At 35.5% G+C, this 27,640-nt stretch overlaps 1 protein-coding gene across 4 annotated transcripts; it reads left to right on the forward strand.

Moving 5' to 3' along the window:
• ilf3b (interleukin enhancer binding factor 3b) lies at window positions 1–27,516 on the forward strand. 4 transcript variants are annotated; one of them, XM_056453155.1, is made up of 19 exons: window positions 1–99; window positions 3,553–3,629; window positions 4,425–4,654; window positions 4,741–4,921; window positions 7,031–7,181; window positions 9,272–9,363; window positions 10,810–10,905; window positions 11,261–11,372; window positions 11,632–11,729; window positions 12,492–12,603; window positions 14,162–14,272; window positions 14,365–14,570; window positions 15,561–15,713; window positions 17,654–17,791; window positions 18,555–18,698; window positions 18,778–18,901; window positions 20,115–20,159; window positions 24,666–25,049; window positions 26,963–27,516. In XM_056453155.1, the coding sequence occupies exons 2-19, from the start codon at window positions 3,627–3,629 to the stop codon at window positions 27,094–27,096; spliced, it is 2,514 nt and encodes an 837-aa protein (XP_056309130.1). In that variant the 5' UTR covers window positions 1–99; window positions 3,553–3,626; the 3' UTR covers window positions 27,097–27,516. The 4 variants fall into 4 exon arrangements, with proteins under 4 accessions (XP_056309130.1, XP_056309131.1, XP_056309132.1 ...); XM_056453156.1 differs by having other exon boundaries at window positions 7,034–7,181; XM_056453157.1 differs by lacking the exons at window positions 24,666–25,049; window positions 26,963–27,516 and adding an exon at window positions 20,662–20,760.
• Window positions 27,517–27,640: the final 124 nt, after the last annotated feature.

The following is a 27,640-nucleotide window of genomic DNA, read 5'->3' on the forward strand; positions in this document are numbered from 1 at the left end:
GTTGGCTGAGAGAGATCACATGTTGCGGCTCCAGTTTAGCGCACGCTGATTCTCTACAGCGGCAGAACAGCAGACGGGCGCATCTTCGTCGCTGTATTGGTGAGTGAATAATAACATAAATATATATCTTAAACTCTTACAATGGGTAAATATGTTCATTTGACTCGTTTTATTTGCTTCTAATGCGTTTTTCAATAGTTAAATGTCGTAGAAATATAACCGTCTGTTCGCCAAATGTCTATGGCTAGCTATTAGCACGTTAGCTCCGCATACAATTCCCAAAAACACCGAGTATTTAATATTTTGTTGTATTTTTGTCTTACATTTTACACCTAATGTGTTTAAGAGTAGTATTTTCTGTGTTATTATCCAGTAAAACAACCATTTTATCATCATTACATCGGTTTTTCAGTTGTTTTGGGGGAGGGTCACGACCATTTTAGCTCCTTCGGTTCATCGGTGCCTCATAACGAAATGCGCAAGTTATCTTGCTCAAAAATATTGTTTTCGACACAATTAGCATTGTTTACAGGTAAAAAGTCGTTGAAGCCCCATAAATGCGACCCTAAGGAGCAGATGTTTTATTAAACGGTGGACGAGGTTTGCACACGCCGGTGAACTGCTGCCTCCATTGTTTGACTGCATTAAAATGGCCGCACATCTGTGATGGATACTGCGTTTCTCTCGTTTACCCTGAGAGCTGTGTTTTTTGGATACAAAATATAGCGTTAACTTGTATTTGAATTAAACGTCTAAGAGAGCTAGTATGTTTTATCTGTTAACTTGCCTCTTTTTAAAGCTATGAAGATGGTGTGGGCGTCAACAAGTGCGTGTCCTGTTTGTAAAATAAATTTAAGTATGTGGGACCCATATACTGTTGTGTAAATAATATTATGTTACAAAATGACAGTTCATGCACTAAAGTTGTTATAATATAGATACGAGATATTTACAAATATTTAGGTTAAAGCAAGGAGTATTTGACTCTGGTTTGTTGAATTATTTGAAAATAATGGCAACGGCTGCATCTCATTGCGCTAAAGTTGGATTTATATTCACACATTCAGACTTTCTCTTTAATATAATTTCAGAAAAGTGTTTGCAGATTCTAAATGGTGAAATCATATTAGCAGCCAATGACTATCAAAGTATGACATTGTTCACAGACAATAAATAATGCTAATTGAAATGCTAGTAGAGATTTTAGACTGAATATTCAAAGTACCATGGTAAACACTATAGGGAGCGTGTCAAGTTGTCACTGAATGATTGTGTGAGTATAAAACTAAGTATTTACCTCAATCTGAGTATTTACTTCAATCTGCATCCCTAATGTGTTTTGTTTACGAATAATTTAACAGAGTGGGGTCAAATATTCTGTGTATACTACCATAATTAGGCATGAGATGATAACAGTTTTCAAGGTTTACCACGGTTTAGAAACGTTGAGGGTTTTTAAACCATCATTTTTTTGCTGTATCATTCCTATGGCATATGTAAGATTTTTTTTTTTTGGTTTTTTTTTTTTAGGACAACAGTATCTCCCGCAGAAAAGATATCCAAAGATTTTAAATTGTAAAAAAAAAATCATGGCTTTTGAAACTAATGAAAACAGCAGAAGTGATTGTGAAAAAAATGATTTATTTTCATTATTTAGCCTGACATGGGTACTGTAAATCCAAAATATTTTAAATGTTTCTCAAAATAAAATATTGTGTTCAAAGGAGAAAAGGTTTTAATTGTGTTTAACTCAAACATTTAAAAGAACATATTTTAGAGCAGTAATCACAATACTGTAAAATATGAGATTTTTATCCAAGTTATTATACCATCAGAATCTTATATTAGCCCATGCCTAACCATAATACCACAGAAAGCCATTGCTCTGTTGTATTTTGGGACATTTTGTCCTCAAACTTCCCTTGTCTGTAGTTAATTTATGCATCTGAATTTTAATATTATTTTACATGGACGACGACAACATCAATACATTGATGATAAAAAGGCACAGTTTCCTTTTGAGGTCAAAGTTGCTATTTTGCACCTCCAGTCCCTGGACAGGTTGATCTTGTGAAATAACCAATATTATTTAGTGTGATGATGTGAAACTGTTACACATTCAAGATACCCCATTTGAAATGTAATGAAATTATCTAGCTAAAATTATTTTACTAAAATGATTATTCAAGTAATTTTTAGTATCTTATACGTTGCATTTCATTGTCCACTGTGACTACAAAAGAACAAAGGCTATAAATAAAGGTTTTTACTTTTATTTATTTTATTTGTTTACTTGGTTTACTTTACATTAATTTGCAGTTCTGCAAATGCACCAGAATTAGCCAAGGGGCTATTTTTCATTCCTTGTCCTTGGACAGATGTTGAAATTGTTACCCTAAAAACAATACAAAAATTATACAATGAATCAAGCATAACCAAGAAGCACTAAAATGGACATAGTTAAATATGATTTAATAAATTAAATGTTTATGATCAGTAAAAAACATTATGTAAAGGAGAGAAGAGTAATTAAAATGCATTTAAACAAATCATTAAGATGGCAAGCATAAGTTAGTAACAAGTAGGTACATGCTAATACGAATGGGGACACGTCTGATGTTCTATAAACCATCTTTTAAATGTTTTTTGAACATAATAGTAATAAGTTAAGACCATATAATGGAGGATAGAGTAATTGTTTTAAATTTATTTTGTGTTTTCATAAGCTCCCCACACAGTACGGTCATGTTTGGGCATATTCGGCTTCTGATAGATTAAAACCCCAGTATATTTCACTATACAGCCTGCACTTGAGTTTCTTGTCATTGCACATGCCCTGTATTTCAGTATAATTGTGTTGTTTGTAGCTTTATACCATCTGTAATGCTCTAGTAACAGATGTGAGGCGCTTCACTTGTGAATTGAGAGATCAACAAACTTTTCCTGGCAAATCTAGGATATGATAAACCTCATTTGATGAGAAAGAGGAGAAAACGGCTCCTAGTTATTAAGCACTTCTGGATCAAGCATGGAGACAACCGCAGGAAATTAAAGGATTTAGGATATTATAAAGAAAAATTTATGAAGTCATAAAGTTATCAGCATGCGCTAAGAGATAAGTCAAGTAATGTATATTTAAAGATTTGTAAGTTTTTTATATATATATATATATATAAACATAGTGTGTTATCTAAACCTAAAACATCCTGTTTGTGCTGCATCAGCCCTGCAGGAGCCACTGTCTCCATGAAGATAAAAATATGAGATGCTCTAATGGCCCATGTGTGAGCATTTATTTTGATACAGTCCTTGATTTACATGAAATATGTGATCAGAGTTATCATACAGTGTTTGAGATCTAGAATTTTTACATTTGATATTATAAAGACTTTGACTACAGCAACTTAGTCTTTTGTTATGTGAAACGTGTACTTATCAATGTAAACCTTACTATGTATTATTTTAGCCCATTTTTATTAAATTGTTCGCCATTTTATTGAATTGTACTGATATTAATTTATATATAACACAGGATATTGTTTTTCATTACAGACCAACCAGAAGCAGCTTTTCTCTGCCACATATAGACCAACACTGCCAAACTGAAGTCCCACTTTGTACCCATTATGGTAAATACATTTATTTCAGTTCTTTTGCATATTTTACTAAAACTACCAACTAGAGATGAATGACACTAACGCTAATTAATATGTCAGGATTTACTCCTCTAACGTTTTACCACATTAATCAGGAAATTTGATGGTTTTATTTACTACGATTCAGATGCAGAATCTGTAATTATAAATGTATTATTGTTTGTAAATGTTTGCATGTAGCTTTTTTTTATATAAAACTGAATTTCATTATTTCATTTGGTTTGTACATTTCATATCTTAATGTTAAGTCTTAATTTAAATTTAAAATGCATTTAAACCTTATAAATAAAATAAATATTATAAAATGTATGTATGAATTGTAAGTAGCGTATCTTAAAGACGTTGCGTTGTTTTCTGAGTGCAAAATTGACTCTGGTACATTTTCAAAGGAATAACTATACTGAATATAACAGTAGAATGATGATTGTTAATTAATTTCCACATTAATTGGGAAATTAAGCTTATTTAATTATTTCTTTTGTTTACTACTGTTATTATAATTGAGATAAGTGTTTGTTTGTTTTTTTTGTTTGTTTTTTTTTTGGTCAAAAGTTGATTTTTAAAGATATTAAAAACGATTGTTGCTGGGGTGTTTTGCTTGAACTTTAAATGTTATTTTCAATATATGAATAATAGAGAAAAATATATTTAATTAGTAGAAAAACTAATTTGAGACATTATAAATGTCTATAAAAATATAATCTCATGAAGCTCAAACATTTGAACTGGCTTTTGGTAATGTTTTCCTCTGTTTGTTTTCCTATGAAGCCGCCGCCTCTTCGTCATCGCTCCATGCGCATCTTTGTGAATGACGACCGCCATGTGATGGCCAAACATTCGGCTATCTATCCCACCCAGGAGGAGTTGGAGGGGGTGCAGAACATGGTGTCCCACACAGAGCGTGCTCTGAAGCTCGTGTCTGATTGGCTGGATGACCAGGAGAAGGGAAATGCCAAAGTGAATGCATTGGATACAGATGGAGAAGGGGATAAGGAGACGTAAGTAGATCTGAAGAGTTTTCTACTGTTTACCCTAATTTTACAGTGAATTTTTAATGAAGAAACTGAATCCCCTGATATTTCAGTGAGCCAAGCACTGGGGAGCAGGCAACCCGTTCCCTGCGTGGAGTCATGCGTGTGGGGCTGGTAGCTAAAGGCCTTCTCCTGAAGGGAGATCTTGACCTGGAACTTGTGCTGTTGTGCAAAGAAAAACCCACTATCAACCTGCTAAAGAAAGTATCTGATAACCTGGCTGTGCAGCTAAAGGTATGTCTGCATGTGATATTTAGACATGTTGAACTAGAATGCAGGCTTAAAGTCTTTGCACACTGAAGTCTGAAATTTTCAGATGAGTTTTTGTGTCTTCATATCTGAAAATTCATCAGGTACACAAACCTTGCACGCTGAGTCCAATGCATGTTAATTAATCCATTTAAAGAAAAAAAGGGCAAAATATTTCAGATTGATAACATCATTATGATTAAAACATTTATCAAACTTTTTATCGATCATTTTGCCTGCAATTCACAGCAAGAATGAACTCAGAAGTTTTGTCTGATTGACGAAAATTGCAGCACTTACATATGTTCAAAATAATCTAAAATGCCAGATGGTACGAGCTTATACCGATTTTTCAGAAGCAAATGATTTTATGTTGGATGAAAGTTTCAGACTCCACAACGTGATGTCAGATTTATTTTTAATGCGCAAATATTACAGACAATGATCACAGCCCACAGTTCGGAAAGCATGTGATCTGCAAATTAATACGTTTTTTCGAACTTGTAGGTTGAGCCAACATTTATAACAATTGCAGTGAGATGGCCTCCCGTGTCATTCAAATCACGTGTATGAAAGCATTTTGGCTTCCCTGTAAATTATAATGATGACGAAAAGTTGTGGTGGGACCTAAATGCTTTCTTAGGTTATTAAAGGTGTTCTGTCACTGTTTGTTGAGACTGCATTAGTGCTTTCAGTGTAAAGGTGCACAATTAAATATTAAAAGATCGTGATCTCAATTCAAACCCACGCAATATGATTGATAACTGATAATGATTTGCATATAATTAATAATCCTTCGAAGGCCTGCATTCAAATCTGTGTTTGATCGAGAGAGATGCTGTTTTTTACACTTTCAGTTAGTTACCAACAATTAAATAACACAGAAGTACGGGAGAACGATTTATAGTTCAGATATAAACAATGATGGTTATGGTAAAGGATAAAATCACAGTTTAATAGAACTTGCTGCTGTTGAATGTTGTTGCAATTACATTGTTTAACCAATAGGTGGTGACAAACAACCATAAATTGTCACTGAATAGGTTATCAAAAATGATCCACCAATAATGAAACATGAAGTTTTATGTAAATTGTTCAATCATTAAATTAATATAAATATGATCTGTTGTGCAAGATGTTAGATTTCTATATTTAGCATTAGCAGCAACAGTAGCAAAGATAATTTTCTGTGTTGAATATTTTCCTTCAATTCAGCTAGCTCTTTCTTGATTTTCTCTGTTTGTTAAAACCAATGTTTTTTGCAGTGAATTTATTTATTTATTTGTATAAATGGAAAGCAAATTGTCGTCTCCCTTTTTTGCTGATCCAAAAAATGGTCCAATCTGTGACTCAACTAAAGTGTGATCCAAACCGTGAGATTTGTGATCCATTACACCACTAGTGTGCAATAATCTTTTGTTGTTTCAACCGTGTTTCTTCCTCTCCTGGGATGTTTAGCATATTTATTTTTATTTTTTGCTTGCGTTGGCCACAGGCTCTCACTAATTTTATGCTTAAGTGCATATTGGGCTGCAAAAAAAGAAATGCACATAAAAAAGTTCATTATTAAGCATTGACCACATCTGATGTTCTTAAACTCAATTTGTAAGCAAGCCTTCTCTGGAAACAGCTGTAAAATATCCAGTCATGTATCTTGACTGTTGAAATTGGGGTTGCCATGATGTGAATTGACACTTGATCAGTATTAGTTTTTATTCACTGCACAATCGTTTTTTGCTCCATTCCATTGGTGTCAACTAAAAACCAAGCCATTGTTTGTGTGAGGGAATTAAAATGCTATTTCAGCCAGGTTTTTCCTAAACAAAAATGACTGGAAAAGAGAGAGCCATACATTACACAATGATTACATTGAATATAAAAAATTTTGATATCTGAAATTGATCTACTCTTTGAAGCATTAAAGAAATGTAATGTCAGGAGTTTCACTGATTTTATCTTATTTTTTATGTGCATATGTTTTATAGTTTTGCATAAATCAATTGAATATCAATTGTTGTGATTGCTGTACTTTATTTCTTAAGCATGGATTACAATGGGCAACAAAAAACGCATACATCTCAAATATCTTTCCAGCAGCTCATCACTGAGGAAAAATATGATGTTACACCGTGCATCCACGATGCCACCATTGTCATCAAAAATGCCAAAGAGCCTCCGCTGACCCTCACCATTCACCTGACTTCACCCCTCGTGAGGGAGGAGGTTGAGAAGCAGGCTGCTGGAGGTAGGTTCGAAATCACGTGTCTTATGGTTCCTCTAACCACCCTCACGACCCCCTGATACAGCAGATGCAGATGGGATGGACTCAGGCAGGGATATTGTTTATTGGGCCTTCAATGGAGCTTGGGGATATTGTGTACAGAGTAGTGATGTCACACAAATGCTGTTTAATGCCACCTGAAGAAGTCTCACAGTTCCATGCTGAATCTATGTTAACGTGTTGATGGCCCAATATACAGTAACATATCTAAGTGATGGGTAAAGCTTTAAGTTAGGCCCTTTGTAGTACTTTAAAGGAGAGTTTACTGAAGGCTTATTGAGAATTAAGAAACCAAATCACAAACCTTGTTGTTTGCATGTGTTCGTATAATGGAGAAGAAATGGAACGGTTTGCATTGCAGCAAAAATGAAAAGCAGAAGGATTGTCGAGCTCTGGTTTGATCGCCAGGGCTTGTTGACGGAGCCCAGAGGCTACACGGAGGGCAGGAGGGTTATAGATAATGCTAGACATTAGGATATCAATATAGATGAGACTCTGTGGTGGTTTAAATGGTCACCATAACTCACTAAATCAGTTTTTAATGGGCAACATTATTATTTAAACAGCATTTTCAGGGCTGGTGTAGTAGATAGGAAAAGCAGACGCGTAAAGTAATTGACCTTTCGTTAATCCCTCCTTTACGGTCTTATCTAGGCAGTTTTTGCCTTTTATTTGTAATTTTTTTACTGTATATTTTTGTCAATGTAATGCTTTGCCGTGTCAATCTGTTCTAATCCATGTGAAGTAATATGCAATCAGGTTTTTCCTTATTTTGAGTGCTTCTTACTGAATGGCATCAATGCAGAGCAACAGTAATCAAGGGATGGCGGGCCTTAGCGAAAGGTCAATTGAAACCAAATTGAGACCGAACCAAAAGCCTAGCCCTATCTGTGACCCCATGGTTAGTGACGCCTGCCTTTGACCATCACAAGCCATCAGTTTTGCTGCAGTGTGGACTTGTTTTGATCATACCTCTTGTGTATCTGACTACTGCTGCCTGTGGTTCAAAATCTGATTCTCTCTGTCAAGCCTTCTAGTTTGTCAATTTTAGGGACGCTGGACCTTTGACCAACTGGACGCTCTCTGTCTCGGAAGGGGCAAGGCAGTGCACCCAGAAAAAAAAAAGCAAGGGGGCGAGGAGGAGGGGTTCCCCATGTCACGTCAATGAACAAATAGAATCTCCCTTTAATACATTCACTCACTTTGCACCGTCATGCCTCAAATGCAGCCACACGGGCTCTGTTTCAAATCGTAGTGAGCTATAGTTGGTCATTATTTGTGAAGACTAGAAAGCGGTCACCAGAATTGAGGGCAACATCATATATCCCACATTAAGGTTAATATAGAGTACATTACACATGCATTTTCACTGCTTTTTTCGGTTCAGTGCGAAGTCTTCTCTAAATTGTTCAACTTTCAATTTAATATGTTAGCGTTAATCTGTATTTTCAATGATCTCATAAGTGTAGAAGTAGTTGATTTCAAGTGGACTTATTCTTTATCTTGTTGTACTTTAGATATTTTGGGCTCACACATAATGAAAGGGACTCTGTCTGACTGGTCAACCTCATTTAAGTCTTTTTGAATGCCCATTTATAAAAGCAAAGACAAATATGCCGCAAATAGTTTGTATGACTTTGCACCAATATTTTAGCATGTAGGTCAGAACATCGAAAAAATGGCACTTATTTTCTTCTTTGTGAAGTCAATGCAATATAAATCAGCTATTCCGATAAATGTGAAAAGAGTTAATGGCTCATTCGAAGTCAAATTTAGTGTATTGCTTTTGAACATTTAACGGGGATCTCCTATGCTCAGCCATTTTAATGCTGAAGTGAAGCATCACTTGGATTTGGAACGGAGCCGTACGTTCAGCACTCGTAGATCTCTGTCCTTGCTGAAGCACAGGAAGGGTTGTTTTTGTTGGGGGGGCTTCCTCCTCCTCTCCCCTCCACTGCCTTTGATAGGGGTTTCTGCCTCCTCCCCCCCGGCCATGAGACAGAAAAACCCCTTGGTCAAACTGTACCTTGTCTTCTTATTCCACCTGCCAATAGAAACGCTATCAGTCATCGATCCTCCGGATGTACTGGACAGGCAGAAATGCCTGACTGCCTTGGCGTCCCTCCGCCACGCCAAGTGGTTCCAGGTTTGCATCTTGTCTTTATTTGTCTTCTAGTAGTTGAGTTTGTTTTCGTTTTTCTTTCTGTGTTAACCTTATTTCTTTATGCAGTCTTTTTTTCAGTTGTTTGTGTGGGTTATTTTTCAGTGTGTCCATGTAGATTTTATTTGTTGGGGTGAATTTGCCTCCAGTAGAATGTCATATTTCTTGCTGGACGGTTTTGAATTGCGTTTGCCAAGGACATCTTTTGTCAGTGTTGTCTGACCTCTGCTTGGCTAAATTAACTTTTGTGCATTGTCACATCGATTAAGCTGGTTAACTTGAGGGCGCCATTACATGCACATTTTTACAGTGCAGTTTAATGCTTTACAACGACTTAATTTGAAATGCAATGAGGTGCAATATTTCTGCAGCCAGCAGTGCTGTTTTTATTAAATACTTGATTTTTCAGTGCATTGTAGTTGTAGAGATATTTCCAATGTTGCAAGTTCGGTCATCAGCCTTTGGGTTATTATATTGATTGGCACAATTTATTTTTGAAAACTTAGTGTAGTATTGGAATTCAGGAAAAATGTTATGTTAATCTATTGAAGCTGATTTGTTTCAGGGAATTGCTGTTCATTTGAGAATATAAGAAAGTACATTAGACTAATATTAAGCTCCAAAAAAACGTTTAACAGGAATATTTTCAAACATTTTGTATAAAAAGATGTATTTTTTTGATCAAATAATTGCAAGTGTGGCGATCGTAAGAAAGACATTGCAGTGCCGTACAAATGTTGGAAGAGGTTAAAGTGATTTAAGGTTTTAGTTTTATTTTTTTTTTGCAGGAGGGCATGTCATGCAGTTTTCCACCTAAAAAAAATCAAACAAAAAACCGGGCATGACATGAATTTTTAAAAAATTTGTTGTTGTTTTTTGTGGTGGTAATTTGTCAAGATGTATCTTTACATCTTGTATTGGACACAGGCTATTATTTACAATTTGAGCTGCTTGCAAAATTCTCCCTTTTATTGCCATTGCTGGCTTTATTTATAAAGGAATATTGCACCTTTTCCGCCATCTTAATGCTTCCTTGCTTTCAGTTGAGGCCCTGTAGATCTTTAAAAGTCCTTTTAAAACTGCTTTTCTCGTATTTTATTTAGATCTTTCTATTACATTCTCCGTTAAATAAACTGACATGTTTAATCTAGCCACAAACACAAGTCACATTATGTTCCTTTTCCCTAACCTAATCTATTTAATCTGGTCTCCTAATATGTCATTAATTTAGTGCTCAATCGAGTAATTGCTTTTTTTTTTATATGCCTCTAAACCATTTGCCGCTCTTTACGTTGCTAATGCTTTTTGATGCATATTCCGTATCGGTAAATCTCACCCGTTGTTTTATTTGTTTACTGCTTTGGTGTTGTGCCACATTATGAGTCCATGAGCTAAACTGTTGGATTGTGTCCCTCCTGCTTTTGTCTCTAGGCCAGGGCTAATGGACTGCGCTCCTGTGTGATTGTCATTCGCATCCTGAGGGACCTCTGTGCTCGTGTACCCACTTGGTCTCCTCTGAGAGGATGGGTAAATCTCATTTATTGTTTTGGTGGAAATTTAAAGTTGTTAAATTGAAGATAATTTCAGCTGTGCAAAACAGCACTGCATGATAGTCATTTCAGTAAGTCATTTTCTCTTACGTTTGCCAACACTGAAGTCATTAACCATGCATCTTTCTTAATCAACTTATTTTTACTAGTGTGTATTTAGAGATGCCAACATTTGGTCCATGGTGGCTTTTGATTTCACCATGTGAAGTTTGAAACTAATTTCATTCGGATTATTAATTTTTAAATGAACTAATCCTTTATCTCTTGATAATATAAGCAAATCTTTTGTCTATATGTTGCTGCCCATCTAATGTCGCTCTTGTTTCTTGAAGCCCTTAGAACTGCTGTGTGAAAAAGCGATTGGCACTGGAAATCGGCCAATGGGAGCAGGAGAAGCTCTCCGTAGAGTGCTGGAATGTCTTGCATCTGGAATTCTCATGGCTGGTAAGTCACTTTCATCTTTTTAGACATCTAAGATAGACTGTATAAAGGTAGTCCACCAATATTTTAGTATGAGAGAGAATATTTGAGAGCATTCAACTCCAGTATTCTTCTGGTTGTTCACAAATAGCACTTGTGCAGTAAAGTTCTCCTTTAAATGTGTAAATGGGTACTGTTGCATTGTACTGACCAATCAGCATTATAATTTATGATTGGGAAGTCTAGAATGGTGCATAAAAACACTTTGTAAATTTGCTTTCAGATGGTTCAGGCATTTGTGACCCTTGTGAAAAGGAGCTAACAGATGCCATCAGTCACGTGGATTGCCAGCAGCGGGAGGACATCACTCAGAGTGCTCAGGTTTGTCCACATTGTACTCTGTTTTTGTTTATAGTTTAGCATCTGACCACTTAAAGGGGACCTATTATGCTAAAATCACTTTTATAAAGGGTTCAAACACCGTTGTGTGGCAGCAGTGTGGGATTACAACCAGCCTCTAATGGTAAAAATTAAATCTTTTTTTTTTACCACGCTTGATAAATTAAGTTGATAAATGCAATTTGATGTTCTGTATGTGTCATCAGGGAGGAAGCCCCCCATTAGTGTCAATTTATCCCTCATTAGTCTTGGTTTTGAATCTGCCACTATGCTGACACATCCGCCCTCTTTTGAAAAGAGCATAGTCTCATTTGAATTTAAAGCAACAGTCACCAAAATTACACAATTAGGATCAAAGCCTAACAAGGGCCAGTTTCAAATAAAGAAATATTTGTGTGGTATTTTTGCACAGATCCCACTATTATGTTTATCTCTTCTTTTTCATTTTTTTATAACACATTTTATCTGTTTTTTTATGCTTTTAAAATTTTTTTTATTTTTAACATTTTTATTATTTGTTTTTGTTTCTCTTGTACTTGTTTCTTTTATTCCTGTTTATGTAAAGCACTTCGAATTGCCACTGTGTATGGAATAAACTTGCCTTGCCTATTTTGAGCTGAAACTTCACATACACACTCTAGGGACATCAGAGATAATTTGACATTTTGTAAAACGTGACATAATTTAATAATTTAAAGCTCTGGTATGAGCATAATGGCTGATTGTTGTCTTTTTGACTGACAGCATGCTTTGAGGCTTTCGGCTTTTGGACAGCTGCACAAAGTGCTTGGCATGGACCCACTTCCTTCAAAAATGCCCAGGAAACCACGCAGTGATACTCCTATTGACTATACAGGTAAGTACCTGGCATTAATTTGACAGTGTTGGGCAAGTTACTTAAACTAATTCGCAAAATCATTAGTTACCTTCACAATTACTATATCTGAAAGTAATTTAATTACTCAATTTAAATACTTGATTCTGTACCACTTATATTCGCACTAAATGGAAATGTAGACAATATTCATTACACTCTTCAATAATTTTGAGTCAAACATGGCCTGAAGCTTTATTTAAAAAATGGTATGCTTAAACATTTTAGCCAAGTGGAGTATAATGCTTTGATTCATTTTTCCCTTTTTTGTGCAAAGACACCACATTTTATAATTAAATATATTATCATTGACATTTTTTTTTTTTCTTACTCTATTTGGTTAAGCATGTGCAGTTTTTGACCAATTTAACCTTTAGGTGAGAGAATTATTCTGAATAATATTTGTCTGCTTGGAATTCGTATGTAATTATGGACTAATTTCTGACTCGTTTATGCATGTTCAATCATCTTTGTGGCCTTTAGTTACATTTAAAAATATAATAATTCTACAAAATGTATAAGAAAACATGCACTTTTCTTTGAATTGAAATTTATTTACAGTATTTAAGTACATATGTACCTAATTATATGACCTAAAAAGGAACCATAATCTTTTTTTCACAGTGGATAAGTAGTTTAATTACTGTAGCTAGTTACTAGCCAATTATTTCCAACACTGTTTTATGATGATCTGTTGTATGACATCTTTTATATGAATAAAATGCATAGAAAAAAAATCTGTTATTTTAACTTTAAAAAAATAAAAGTTATTTGTTACTGGCTCCATCTTGTCTACAAGAATTTTAATTGTTTAAACTGGAACACCACACACACACACACACACACACACACACACACGCGCACACACACACACACACACATATATATATATATATATATATATATATATATATATATATATATATATATATATATATACATACAACAACTCTTACAGGAAGAATTAAGGAATGCAAAATCCTACTTTCGGTCTTAAAAGACACTAATTAAAAGCTTAATTCGAGAAGTTGCTCCAAAATGTCAATATTTCATAGAAACCTAAATGTTGAAGCTATATAGGGCATTGCACATGTTATCAGACAGCCCTTTTTATTGGGACACTACTACTTCACATTAGACTTTCGTCTTCTATTTCTTTTTAAATGCATTTTAATGACCTATCCATTTTTTGTTGCTCTTAATAGCCCTTGATTAGCTTTTTTTATTGCTCTTTTTTTATATATATATATATAGATAGATAGATAGATAGATAGATAGATAGATAGATAGATAGATAGATAAAATAAAGCACTTTGGTTGTTTTAAATGTGCTTTATAAATAGTTGTTAAATTTGAGTAGGCTTAAAAAAAAACAAAAAAAAAAAACTTTTTTTAAACATGTTTTTTGTTTTCATGTGTTATTGATAAGAAATTGATGTATTTAGTTTTTGCCATGTAATGGAAAACTGATATGGCTATAAACTCAATTCTCTTTATATGAATGAAGCCTAACCTTTTTTGTTGTCTTCTATCACAACAGTTCAAATCCCCCCCAGCACAACCTACGTGCCACCAATGAAACGACCCATAGAGGAGGAGTCCACCGATGAGAAGAATCCAAACAAGAAAAAGAAGAAGCTGCAGAAGAAATGTAAATGTTCTTCATATGTTCACATTTTCTTTGTGTGTGTGTTTTTGCACTTTACTGATACACACAATTCTCTTTTATTTCCTGTTGTTCAGCTCCAGATGAGAAAGCGGAACCAGCACAGGCCATGAACGCTCTGATGCGATTGAATCAGCTGAAGCCGGGCCTGCAGTATAAACTCATCTCTCAGACCGGGCCTGTTCATGTGCCTGTGTTCACCATGTCTGTAGAAGTGGATGGAAAGAACTTTGAAGCCTCCGGTCCCTCCAAACGCACTGCAAAACTACATGTTGCTGTCAAGGTAAGAGACCTTTACGTGGATGATCAGTTATTTAAGTTGCTTAATGAGCCCATTTACACTTAATATTACACTCAATATGCTTTTCCAGTGATTTTGTAAACGGTGTACTATTTACTATACAGTGTTTCTTCTAGGATTTTTTTCCAGCTGTGGTGGCAGGCCTTTTACACAGATCTACCAACTACCTATGTTGTTATTTCAATGACAAATGTTGTGAGCGCAGTATTGCAAGTCGAGATCTTATTTATGTAATACGAGCATGCATTGCGCGCCGATTTCCTCTGTGCACAAAACTTCTTGCGCGCCCTCAAATTTACGCTGCGCAAGTGCAGATTTTCTTGTGCGCTCTCTAATAAACGCTGCACTGAAGTGTGATTTAGTGCGTTTATGTAACAAGCATGTCTCCAACATTTATTAGATTTGCTTTAAATATTTATGAATGTCTCCAATAGACCTACAGAACGGTATTTATGTGCCCTGAAGTAAAGTAAAACAGCCATAATCTCCAGCAAGATAAAGTATTTGTATGCAGAGCCATAGACCTTTATCTTAAAAGTAAAATTATGGAAACTGTGTTCATCTTAACTGAAAGCTACGTCGTGTTTACTCGCATCACGCACCTGTCAGTCAACATGTCACCTTAAAGGGGTAAACAAATAACGCACAGCAGTACTACGATTACAGAAAAGTTCACACTGTTATAATTCACTTACCTTTTAATACATTTTGGTGCGATTTACAACCCGCTATTTAAAAAAAAAAAAAAAACTACTAAATGTTTTGAATGAGAAGCTGTAATTTAGCCGTGGCGGGATGAATTTTGGTGTGGCGCCCCGCCATGGAAGAATGAATATAGCGGAAACCATGCTATGGTATGTTTCAAAAACACTGTATTAGGGCATTTGTACTTTGCATCAAAAGATTCCTAAGTAGATTTTGCCTGTGGCTCTTTGCAGATCTAATAGACTTTAATTTAATTTGTTTCTCCAGGTCTTGCAAGACATGGGTCTGCCCACAGGAATGGACCAGAAGGCCACTGAACTGATGAAGATGGACGAGCCGGTGAGCGTACAGGTGACTTTGCCCCCAGTCATCAAAATGGAGCCAGAACCTGTACCAACTACAGAAACCCCAACCGATGAGGTATTAAGATCATCTTTATTACATTAATCAAGCTTGTGGCCGTTATTACAGATTGCACTACATTTCAGTTTTAGAAAAATGGTGATATACCTGTACTAGTATAGTTAATGGTCAAAAATAGTTAACGTTAATGGTCAAAAGTTAAAGGATGTTGGGATCATAGTGGCAGATAAGAGGCAAAAGTGGCACAGAAGTTGCTGTTGGAATGCTTATTTGGGCACAAAAGTGAAAAATTCAGCAAACTGATAAAAATAAAAAAATACACTGTACAATATTTATGAAGGGATTTTCAGGCTTGTTCAGCTAATAAAGAAAAATGCATATTAGAATGATTGACACTGAATACTGGAGTAATGGTGGTAAATGTTCAGCTTTGACTAAAAGAAAAAAATATTAATTTAAGATGTTTAAGTTAGGGCCTGGAGATAAATTGCTTTTATCGATTAACTCGAGTGTGAATTTCATATCGATTTGTTTGGGTAAAAAACTATTTCTATTCACTGGAGTATGTAGTTCCACTCACATTTGCCATAGAAACACACAAACAACATGGCAGCATCACCAATCAGGGAAGAAATCAGATAATAGTAGTGCTCTTTAAAATAAAAATGTAAAAAAGACTGTAAAACAAACGTACCCACCAAAAAAAAGCCAACAAAATTCATGGCTCTGTCTCACATTCACCGTCCAACACGTGCATAAGAACCTGCGTGCCACACATGCTTCTCACAGTGAGAGAAGTAAAGGATGAGACAATAATGGAGAAGATGCGGATATGAAAGGAACGGTTACTAATCTAATATTGGATTCCAACATTTGTTTCCGGATAAATGACGTGACCCAGCCCCAAAGACGTTCATTACTGTGAATATCAACACTGACAAAACTCACTCTGTGCACTATTAAAAGCAATCATGCAAATAAAAAGCAATAAACTGCAACCCAATAGCCTAATGCGAGTAATTTACGTGAACGGATATAACACAAAATAAAAGTGAATAAACCTCTAAAGGCATGTTTATTGAAGAAAAAACACAGCAAATACATCATCTTGAAAAGGCCCCCTTTTTAACAATCATTTTGAGTTTACTTTCACTGTAATTGTATAAAATGGTTTAGTTGGTATTGTAAAAGTCTTGAATGCAACTATAAATAGATCTTGTTAAATTTGATCTTTAAATAACTTCATGAGCTTTCTTTAGCATTTTTATATCTTATAATTATGATAAGGTCAACTCCAAGCAATATTTTTTGTTGGGGGAAAATTATTTAAATCGAAAATCTAATTTTCTGTGTTTAAAGAAAAAATAATAATAATAAAAAATAAACTGGGAATATTTTTATTTTTTTATTTTATTTTTTTAAACCCAGCACTGGTTCAAGTAAAAAAAAATGCAGTATTTTACATTGAAATAACATTTCACAATATTATTTTCACTCTATTTTTCATCAATTAATAGCGTCTTTGAGCAGAACATTCAAAAGCATTTGTATAAATAATATCTTCAACTTTCATTTATTTTAAAAGTGAATTATTATTTAAAATATTGTAGTATTTTGTCAAAAGTACATCTTAAACGGTTTGTTTTATTTTGTGCTATTGTTATTGATGTCTTTATTGTTATGGAGATGTTATTTATAAACTGTTCAAATATAAACCGTTTAAACTGTTTAGGTGTAAATTTTTCATTGTTTACTTGATGTTTTGCCATAAAATTGTCATTGAAGTGGATGTGGCAAACTCTAATCTTTCTCTGAAAAAAGTGAACAACCTGTTTGATTTTCTTCAGCCATAATGCTTTACGTGCACAAGATTACATGTCAAACTTACTGTCTTATTTTTACTTTGCAACTTTGGATATCCTAATTTTGGCTAATGAATAGATTTTGTATGTTGTTTGGTCTTCAGAGATCTTGATTAGTCTTTTCTGCTCTCTCAGAATGCTCGACAACAGGGGCCCATCCTGACCAAACATGGCAAGAACCCGGTGATGGAGCTCAACGAGAAACGCCGAGGACTGAAGTATGAACTCATCTCTGAGACCGGGGGAAGCCATGACAAACGCTTCGTCATGGAGGTGAAGGATCACAATCATTCCTATCAGTCTTTTTATATTTATATTTATATAAGATTGAGTAGACAACTGTTGATTTATTCAATGAAATATAGATGTTTTGTGATTTTTTTTTTTTAATTTTTTTTATTTAATAGTTAAAATGTTAATAAAAAGATGCAATTAAAAATGTATATATAAAATAACCTTGAACATGCATACACTGAGTTTCAGTCATCATAGAACAAACACATTGTATTATAATTTGAAGTTTTAAGAACTATTAGAAAAGATTTTCTTTACTGAGAGTTTTAGATGTTTTAAAAAATGGATGCCCAGGAGAATTTTAAGTTATTTATCATGCATTGGACTGAAACAAAAGTCATGTTTTTAAAGGGATTCTATAGGGAACATTTACTCTTGTTCAAAACCTGTTGAACACAAAAGAAGCTATTTTGAAGAATGCTGGGAACCTGTAACCATTGACTTCTATAGTAGGAAAAACAAACACGATGGAAGTCAATGGTTACCGGTTTTCAGTTTTCTTTAAAATATCATTTGCGTTAACAGGAGAAACATGAAAATGTAAATAGTGAGTAAATTTTCATGTTTGGGTGAACGATCCCTTTCTTGTAGAACGTTTTATTTATTTTATTGTATCACCTTTAATTGAATTATGGAGTAATCTCGTTATTATATTTTATCTATAATTAGTCTTAACTTGCTGTTGTGGCAATAAACAAAAGAGCAAATGAAATGACCGTCAGTGCTGCTTTTTCATTTCTAGGTTGAAATCGATGGACAGAAGTTTCAGGGTACTGGATCCAACAAAAAGGTTGCGAAGGCGTACGCAGCTCTGGCAGCCCTGGAGAAACTGTTCCCAGAAGGCTCTAACTCTGAGGTGAACAAGAAAAAGAAAATGCCTCCAATGGTAGGTCCCGTTTTTGCTGTTTTCACTGTTGTTGGCTTAAATATTCTTTGTCTAATCCTGTGATTTTTGTTATTTTCAGCACACTGGATTTGGCATGGTGAGCGGGCCACCCTCTGACATGATGCCTAATCCAAGGGGCAGAGGAAGAGGACGCGGCAGGGGCCGAGGACGGGGATTCAACAACGGTGGAGGATTTAACCAAGGTACAGTCTGCAAGCTGAACACTCAATGTTAAGTGCTGAAGAAATTTAATAATCAGAGATTCAGCAAGATTTGTACAGACAATGTATACAATGCACATCATTTTTACATTAATTTAACTCAGTCAGCATTTATTGTTTTTGCTGCTTTCAGTAGGTTGTTGTTTTGTCCAAATGTGAAACTGTTCCAGCTAAGAGCGAAAAATATTTAAACTGCACAAGTATACTTGCTGTTTTTATTTATGTATGTGTGTGTGTATTTGTATATATATATATATATATATATATATATATGTATGTATATGTATATGTTTATGGTAAAAGCACCGGAATTAATACATATGCTATGAAAAATCTGAAAATATGAAGTGTAAGACCAGTTTATTTAAAAACATAATCAAAATAAAACATTTTTTAACTTTAAGTCATCTTTATTTATTGAAGTGCGCCATAAAATATTCCAGGTTCTCATATACCATGATTTTGGTTTTATTGTAAAAAAACATACAAGAAAATAAGTGTAGTAGAACAACTAGATTGTTTGATTTTCTTCTAAACTAACAATGCTGAGTGTGTAAACCATTATTTAACGAACATTTATTTAAAAACTGGTCAGGAGTTGACCGCTTAGCTTGTAAGTCCTTCCCATAAGTAATGAGTAGGCCCACTCAGAATCTGCGCGCACATTTCTGCAGATTTTTAGCCTGTCATTGAGTATTTATTTACTTGTGTAAATGTGTACGTTTATATTTCAGTTTTTAAATGAGTTCCAGTAATATTGTTGACTGATATGAAAATATATATTTGATATTTACAATACAGTTTGTAAAGTAATATTTTCTGTCTGTTAGTAGATATATGAGAGACTTGCTTTGTTTACTAAACTTTGATTTAATTGGATTTGTGTTGTAAACATTAAAGTTAAAAAGGTAATCTCTTATTTCATATACACATTTTTTTACCTACAATACTCCTAAAATCATTCCACAAATCCACTATTTTTTATTTATTTTTTTTTAATTCTGTGCAGAAATAGCAAAAAATGTCCGCAGATTCTGTCTGGCCCTAGTTATGAGCCATGACCAAACGAACATCGATGATTTCCACTCAACTTCTATTAAGATAAAATCTCAGAAGAGCAGGAATGACAGCAGAAATGTTTCTTTAGATTTGAACATTACACACATTCTGATCTGTCTATCTTGTCCTCTTTCAGGTGGATATGGGACTTATGGATATGGTGGCAATAACTCTGGCTACAGTGAGTATTTTCCTGTTATTCACCAGGGCAATAGACTTTACTCATGATTTTAATTCATTTCTTAATTTAGCAATATTCTGTTTTTAACTACATGGCTTATCCATAACTCGACTAAGTTAAGGAGTTTTGTGCACTTTGGACTGGGTTTATATAAATTACTACTCAGGGTGTTTTTGATGGTGTATGTGGCTGTGCGGTATTGTGTTTTCCTTTTTGATTTTACATTTCTCTGCTTTGTTGTGCCATGGGACGCAAACTTTCCTCGGCGAAAAACGTGAAATTTTCCCAACATGCCAACGCCACTTTCTGAGGAAAGACCTTCTTGAGGGTGACCGGAGCAGAGAAATCTAAAAAAAAAATAAAAAATCTCCCAGAGAAAGCTATGTTTGCCCTTGATGATAACTGATTGACGACATTGGCTCATGCTGGTGACGTTTGTCATAGCATGTCTAACACAGAAGACGTCTAATTCTGTGCTTCTCTGCTCTGTCTCACCCTTTAGGTGACTTTGTCTCAGACTCCTATGGCTACCACGAGTTTGCGACATAAACCGTCCAATGTTTTCAATGCGCACGCAAACGTGACACGAAAAAACAAATAGAGGCAAAGAAAAACAAAACGAAAACAAACAAACAAAAAAAACACAGGTTACCTGCATAATGAACTTGTTTCCTTGTGACGCATCACCTACAATCTCACCTCAAAAACCCTGCGGTCGGCAAGCACTGTGGATGTGAACAGGAGTCAAGCAAGAAAGTGAAGATGTTGCGACAATGTTTGTGCCGTGATCAGCTCATTTGAGCAGTCTGATGAGTGGATGGATGAGTAGCGGACTGACATTTTTCATCATTTCATACTGTATCTTCCCTACAGCTCAAATCACTGTACAAGCCATCTCTTGCCTATGATTAAGTAGTCTTTCCTGGACAAATTAAAGTCCCCGATGGATATTTTTTTTTTTAGTCACTTCCATACATTGCCATGTTTTTAATGTTTTATTTATTTTTCTTTTTTTGATTGTGGTGAATGCCATTTGTTTGTGAATAACGAGGCACAGATTTTTAATATCAGAATATTATTAATTCTGTGAACTAATGCATAAATGGGGTATATTTGCTGCGTTTTCATTTTTAACTTTGATCATTGTAAATTTTTTTTTTTTTTTTTTTACAATAAATTTGAGTTACTTTACAAGCCTATGAGGTCTTTTTAAAGTTGTTGTTCCTTGTAAAAAAAGGTTCATATGTTATCAGCTATAAGGTATACTTTTTGCTATGTGCGTTTGAGACGTTTTTGCTAATTTTGAAGGTAGTGAATTCGGTATGAATTTCTTCTGTCGAACAAACGACAAGATATTCTGAAGAATGTTGAAACAACCACCAACATGCATAGGGCTGGGTGATAAACTCGGTATTGGTATTTATTGACCGAACACTTGTCAATATCGATTTTTAAAAAAAAAAGTTTCTTATGAAGTTTCAGTATAAGGCGCTATAGTTTTATTACAATGTGGCTGCTGAGCGCGCCCCTTGTAAGCAATGCCAATAAGCTTGGGGTGTAAGTTTGTCATTTCCAATGGAGGCGCACGACCTGCATTTTCCAGGCACACCTAGTTGAAAACATCTGAACTTTTCTGAATCTTTGTTTACACTGCAAGATGGATCGGCTACAGAGGGTTTCATACTGCATGACTTTAAAATTGGAAGAATCACCCACAACTTTGTCCAAATACGTCTCTCAACCAAACACACGCGAGAAGTGACATGCAAACAACGTGAGGTCACGTAGTATATCTTCTGTGATCAACTACATAATAAGAAAGAAGCCTTTGGTGGAGTAAAAATTGTACATATTTGCTCACCTGAGATTAAAGGGAATTAGCAATTTCTCAAACTTTTTTTATTTATATTTTTTTTTGGACCTGGTTGTGGTATAACTCAGGTGGCAGGTCAAACAGACCCAGGTGATCCTGCCAAATTTATACTAGTTTTTCCTCCATTTCTTGGGTCCAAATAAACTGAAAATAAGCGCTTTTATTGTCTCCCACTAGTGGATGCTGCTCTCTCATTGGCTGTAGATGATCACCGATGTTAATTTCAGTCAGAACACGTTTCACACGGCATGATTTGAATCAACGACAGGTCCAGATATTTAGCATGCCAAATACTTCACGGGTGTCATCGACTTATCGGCGATTCTCGCAGATTGTGTCCTTCATAGTTCACACTGTGTGACTGTTACTCGTGTGAATGAGCACCAATTTGTCTGTGATTTCAGGAATTTGTTGGTGATTTTCTCAAAACATGTCGTCAAGTCAAAATCGGGGCTAAAATCGTGCAGTCTGAACTCTGCATAACCAATCTGCTACACACTTTGTATGTAATATACACAATTCAGTAATAACGGCAGACTAATTACCTCAGACAAACACTGCAGCGCTTTTTACTTTTCTCCATAAACTTGTGTTAGAGCCGCAGCAATGATTGGTCTGTTGGTCATCCTCTGAGAAAACGGTTGATGGTCACATAGTTACAGAAAGATGGCAGGGGAGCGTGAGTGCAAAGTCCGTTGTAAACGTTCAAAGAAACCACATGTGTGCGCTTGTCACTTTAGGTCAGAATAACAACACATCCGAAAATGAGTGCCGAATAGCAACAGTGAGGAGATTGTAAATAAAGGATGTAGGAGTGCCTTGTTGATTTCTTTTCTTGTGCATCCCAGCCACTAGCTTCTCATCTAAAAGATTTGTTAGCATAGGGGGGGTAATGTAGTCATTCAACTTCACAATCTGTAATGTTGCAGTATGTATTTGAATAATGATGGCTGGTTCCTTTACTGAAAGCTCAGATTTGATTATCAGAATTTTTGTTTACAGCGTTTGAGGTTTACTGTATCATTATTATTCACACTTTAAAGTTTGCTTTGTTCAATATTCACACTTTACCATTGCACACACTTTGTAACATGTTATCAAGTCTCTTTAACACTTATTTTTATATTATTATAGATGAGATATTTTGTTTACATTTTTTTTGACTATTAAAACTATTTGCCTTAGTAATGTTGGTAAATTAAAGTGATTTAATAAAATCCTAATATTCCTAAATGTAATTTTTATAAAATATTCGAATTATCTATACCGAATAATATTAAACATGATATTGTTTTATATTTTTATTTTATATAAATCTATTTGTAGAGGCTAATTATTTATAAATGGAGTACAGTGGTCCCTCAATATAACATGCTTCACCATTTGTGGTCTCGCCGTTTCGTAGATTTTTTTTTTCATGCAATTTGACATGCTTTTTTTTCTACATTGCATTGTGTTCAGATTTGTGCATTGTGCTCTGCATCCTGATTGTCTGTAGACCAGTCAATCAATCTCCTCCGTGCCGTGTCTCCTGTTCAGTACAAAATGCGTTCAGCTTGCCAAATTGACAATTCTTCAATCGCTAGCAGTGTGACTCTGAAGTGCTGTACTGTATGTTTGCAATTTGTCTCCCCATAATGTCGTCAACTTTCTGCACCGTCAAAAGCACCTGTGCTAGAACCCAAACGGCAAAGGAAGATGCTAACCATTGCATGAAAAGTTGAACTTATAGACATGCTAAGGTTAGAAGTTGTAGGGCGTCATTATGGAATAAATAAATGTGGATCAAATAGTTTTGATCTTTAATTTCACTCTGTAATACTGGACTTATTTTTCTATGAAGGTCTGAGCTGTGAAAATGTTAATGCCTGAGAAGTGTAAAAAAGTGTGTAGGGATGGGTTTTACAGCCTTAAAACATCTAGAATAATTGTAAAAAATAAAATAAAATAAAGCTGACTACTTCGCAGATTTCACCTGTTGCGGCTTATTTTTAGAACGTAACTCCTGCAAATAACGAGGGACCACTGTATTTGACTTTAAAGTTCTTTGTTGTACACAGGTGTCATGCAAATACGTTACCACAATTTAATTTAACGAACAATCATTCAGGTTTTTACTAGAATTACTATTTCAGAATTTGGAAATAATATTTCTTTATTTCTAGAGCTCGTTTACAATGTAGATTGCGTCAAAGCAGCTTAACTTAAATGAAGTTCTAGTAAATTGATAGGTTTTGGAGTTGCGCATCGATGGATTTGCTCTTCCGTGTTTGGACCTTCAGCATTAAAGATTAAACCTCACTGAACTAAACTGAACTTCATCTCTGAAAACTGAACTGACACAGTTTCAATTTATTAGAACTTCTATGCTAAGCTGCTTTGACAAGCTTCATTGTAAAAGCGCTAAAGAAATAAACATGAATTGAATTGAAACCGCTTCAGATTAGTTTTCATAGTTCAGTTTAGACAATTCCTTTTTGACAGCATAAATATGACTTAGATGGATAGTATGTTGTAAAGTCATTCTCTCTAAACCTTTTTATAAACGTGTGTGTGTGTGTGTATATGTGTGTGTATGTGTATATATATAAATTGCCGCAATATTTAACGTGTACTCCACTATTCCCCTTCAGATTTCTATAATAATGGTGGCTCTAATGGTGGATCTGTGGCCTCAAATCAAGGCACGAACCAGTCTTCAGGTGGACTGGCTGCGACTGGCGGATTCGGCTCATATTATCAGAGCGACAACAGCTACACTTCCCCTGCCCCAACCCCCAAACCTTTAGCCAAAAAGCCACCCATGCACCAAAACACCAAGCCTCAGGTCTCTGGAATGGGCCAAGGCGGGTCCTACGGTCAGTACGGTCAGTACAGTCAAGGCTACGGACCGAAGAAGAACTTTGGTCAGGCTCAAGGTGGTGGAGGAGCAGCTGCTGCTGGTGGTGGTGGAAACTTTAACTACAGCACTGCTTATCCATCACAGGTGACCGGAGGACAGGAGTACAACTATGAAGGTGAACAATCTTTCTCTTATGATTTATCTTGTGATTGAGGCTTAATTTGGCCACAACTTTCTCTGTGTTTCAGCAAATGGAATGATTTTAGGTGACACTTTTATTTTGACACATATTTTGGGAAAATGCTTTTTTTACTGACTTTTCAATATGTTTGTGGCTGTTTTTGCCCCATCAACAGATCTGTCAATGACTGCTGTCTAAACTCTGTTCTGGTGTCCTGCATAGTTTAGTTCCAACCCCAATCAGACACACCTGGGCTAGCTAAGCAAGCTCTATTAGGTTTTCTAGAAACGACCAGCAGGCGTATTGAGGCAGGTTGGAGATAAACTTAGCAGGACACTTGCCCTCCAGAGGCAACGAGACATTTAGAAAATATGAAAGTAATATAATATTAAAAGCTTGCTGTTTATCACTTCCGCCTAAATAGATCCGCGTTTATTGTTTTGACGTCACCTTATACTTAAGTTTCTGACCAATCAAATGCTCTCTAGCGTCTGACATGTCCCGCCCACTTCAAGAAGCATTTTATTTGCTTTTCATTTGATGTGCTTGAGCTCAACCACACCCACTGGCAGAGCTGTGATCAGACCCAATGCTATTGGCTGTTTTTTAAAGGGGAGGGGCTACTATGGGCTCTATTTTAAGGACGGAAAAAATATGCTCTGTGCCGTGGCGCATGGTCTAACAGGGTTGTGCTTATGCTCTTAATGAGTTATGGGTGTGTTTGGAGAATAAGCCAATCAGAGTCTCATCTCCCAATCACTTTAAGAGTCAGTTGTCACGCCATGGTGCATTTACTGTTTACATGGCGGTCCTTATAAGTGGAAAAACTAAACACTTCAAGCGAGAAAACGGTTAAACAATATCTGCAGCGCATGGATAAAGAATGATCCTCCATTCAGCCTCTGTACTTTCACTTTCTCTTTACTTTCCTTTTACTCTTTACTCCTTTACTTTCGTGGATAAGGAAACGGTGTTGTACACACTCCACTGATGACATCCATTAGCCTACATAATAATTTTGTTTATTAAGTGCAAAGATTTGTTTCAAAACTATTTCTAAATTCAGTTTTAATTTCCAGCAAACCAATAAATACAAAATAGTAACAGTGTGGTCAAAAAAACACACTTACATCTACAGTTATATCCAAACACGTCCTATTCTTATGCCCCATATGGGGATGCAAACGTCTCCAAAACACAACAGGTGGACAAATCTAAACTTGTTTTTATTAAAACAAATATAAATATGCATATAATAAATGATTATAATAATAATAATAGTAATAATAATAACAGGAACAACATTATACAAATGCAGATTGTCATGAATAAACTGAAAGAAGCCCCCCGGACATGGAGGCAGTGGTTTTTATATTTATGTAGAAAATAATAATTTTTGTAACATTTTAATCCTCTTTTTTCCCATAAGTAAAGATATTTGTGTATTGCTGTACATCCTGTGTGTATTAAGCAATCTCTACACATTTGAACCCACATTGGTGCATAACTAACGTGCTCTGCGCAGACCTGCTTTTAATCAATTGTGCAGTCTATATCAGTTCCGCAAAATGGCAATGCGCCAACATTGCGCCTTAACACACTTAACTTTTCAAACCTGCACACCCATGAATCCACTGAGTGGCGCAAATGGATTTGCTATTTAAACATTGTGGTGCAAAACGGGAAAATTACGGTTGCACTGGTCAGAAAATATAAACAAACAGCACCAAACTTGTCTCGTGCCTTATTGCGTCGGGTGTATGATACGGCCCTATATGTCCACCCTCTCCATGTTTCAGTTGAGATGGCATCAAACATCGAATTTTTGAAGAAAAAAAAAGCACATTTCTGCGCACTTCACCTTTTAAATGATTTTATTTTAACATTCTGATTTGTTTGTCTTGCAGGTTACAGCAACCAGTCGAACTACAACTCCCAGGGTGGACCCAACCAGAATTTCGGCGGTATCTCCGCCTCCTACAACAGCGGCCAAGCTGGGTACGGCCGTGGCGATCCCAATATGAACTACCAGTATCGATAAACCTACCTTCCCACGTGCAGTCCTGAAGCATCATTTCCAAACAAGGAGCATCTTCCTCTTTGATTCTGTTGTTCTTGAGTTTTGGTTTCTGTCACCAACATCTAAACTAAAGGAAAATAGCAGTCTCTAAACTTTGTGCAAAAATAGTGTATCTGCGTATTACTTTTGAAGCTTATTGTATTCTTAATTTTAGTTATTTCATATCTGTGAACGCCCCCCTGAAGTACTGCCCTCCAGAGGGACATGAGAACTACACCCAAAGCGACGCATGTGAGGACCTGATGTTAATATGCAGTGACGGGACACTCAGTCCTTGAGTGATTTTTAACCATTTAAACCTGTATAAATATAAGCACCAATCTCCGTATGTAAATCAGTCAGTTTTATTTGATCCTATTTTCTTGTGTTTGACCATTACCGCGTTTCCTGTGACTGTAGGTTTCCTTTTAAATTATGAATGCACATGTGACGTTATGTTTTAAATGGTTCTGTGATTGTGTAAGTCGTGATGTCAGGTCGTTGTAGCATTCGGCTGTTTTGGGCG

Source organism: Danio aesculapii, chromosome 3, assembly GCF_903798145.1.
Source record: "Danio aesculapii chromosome 3, fDanAes4.1, whole genome shotgun sequence".
NCBI lineage: Eukaryota > Metazoa > Chordata > Actinopteri > Cypriniformes > Danionidae > Danio > Danio aesculapii.

What these genes read in the sequence shown, in the direction of transcription:
- ilf3b (XM_056453155.1), top strand. An exon ending in CAGAAACCCCAACCGATGAG is followed by an intron (nt 15,714 to 17,653) that starts GTATTAAGATCA and finishes CTGCTCTCTCAG; the next exon opens with AATGCTCGACAACAGGGGCC. An exon ending in ACAAACGCTTCGTCATGGAG is followed by an intron (nt 17,792 to 18,554) that starts GTGAAGGATCAC and finishes TTTCATTTCTAG; the next exon opens with GTTGAAATCGATGGACAGAA.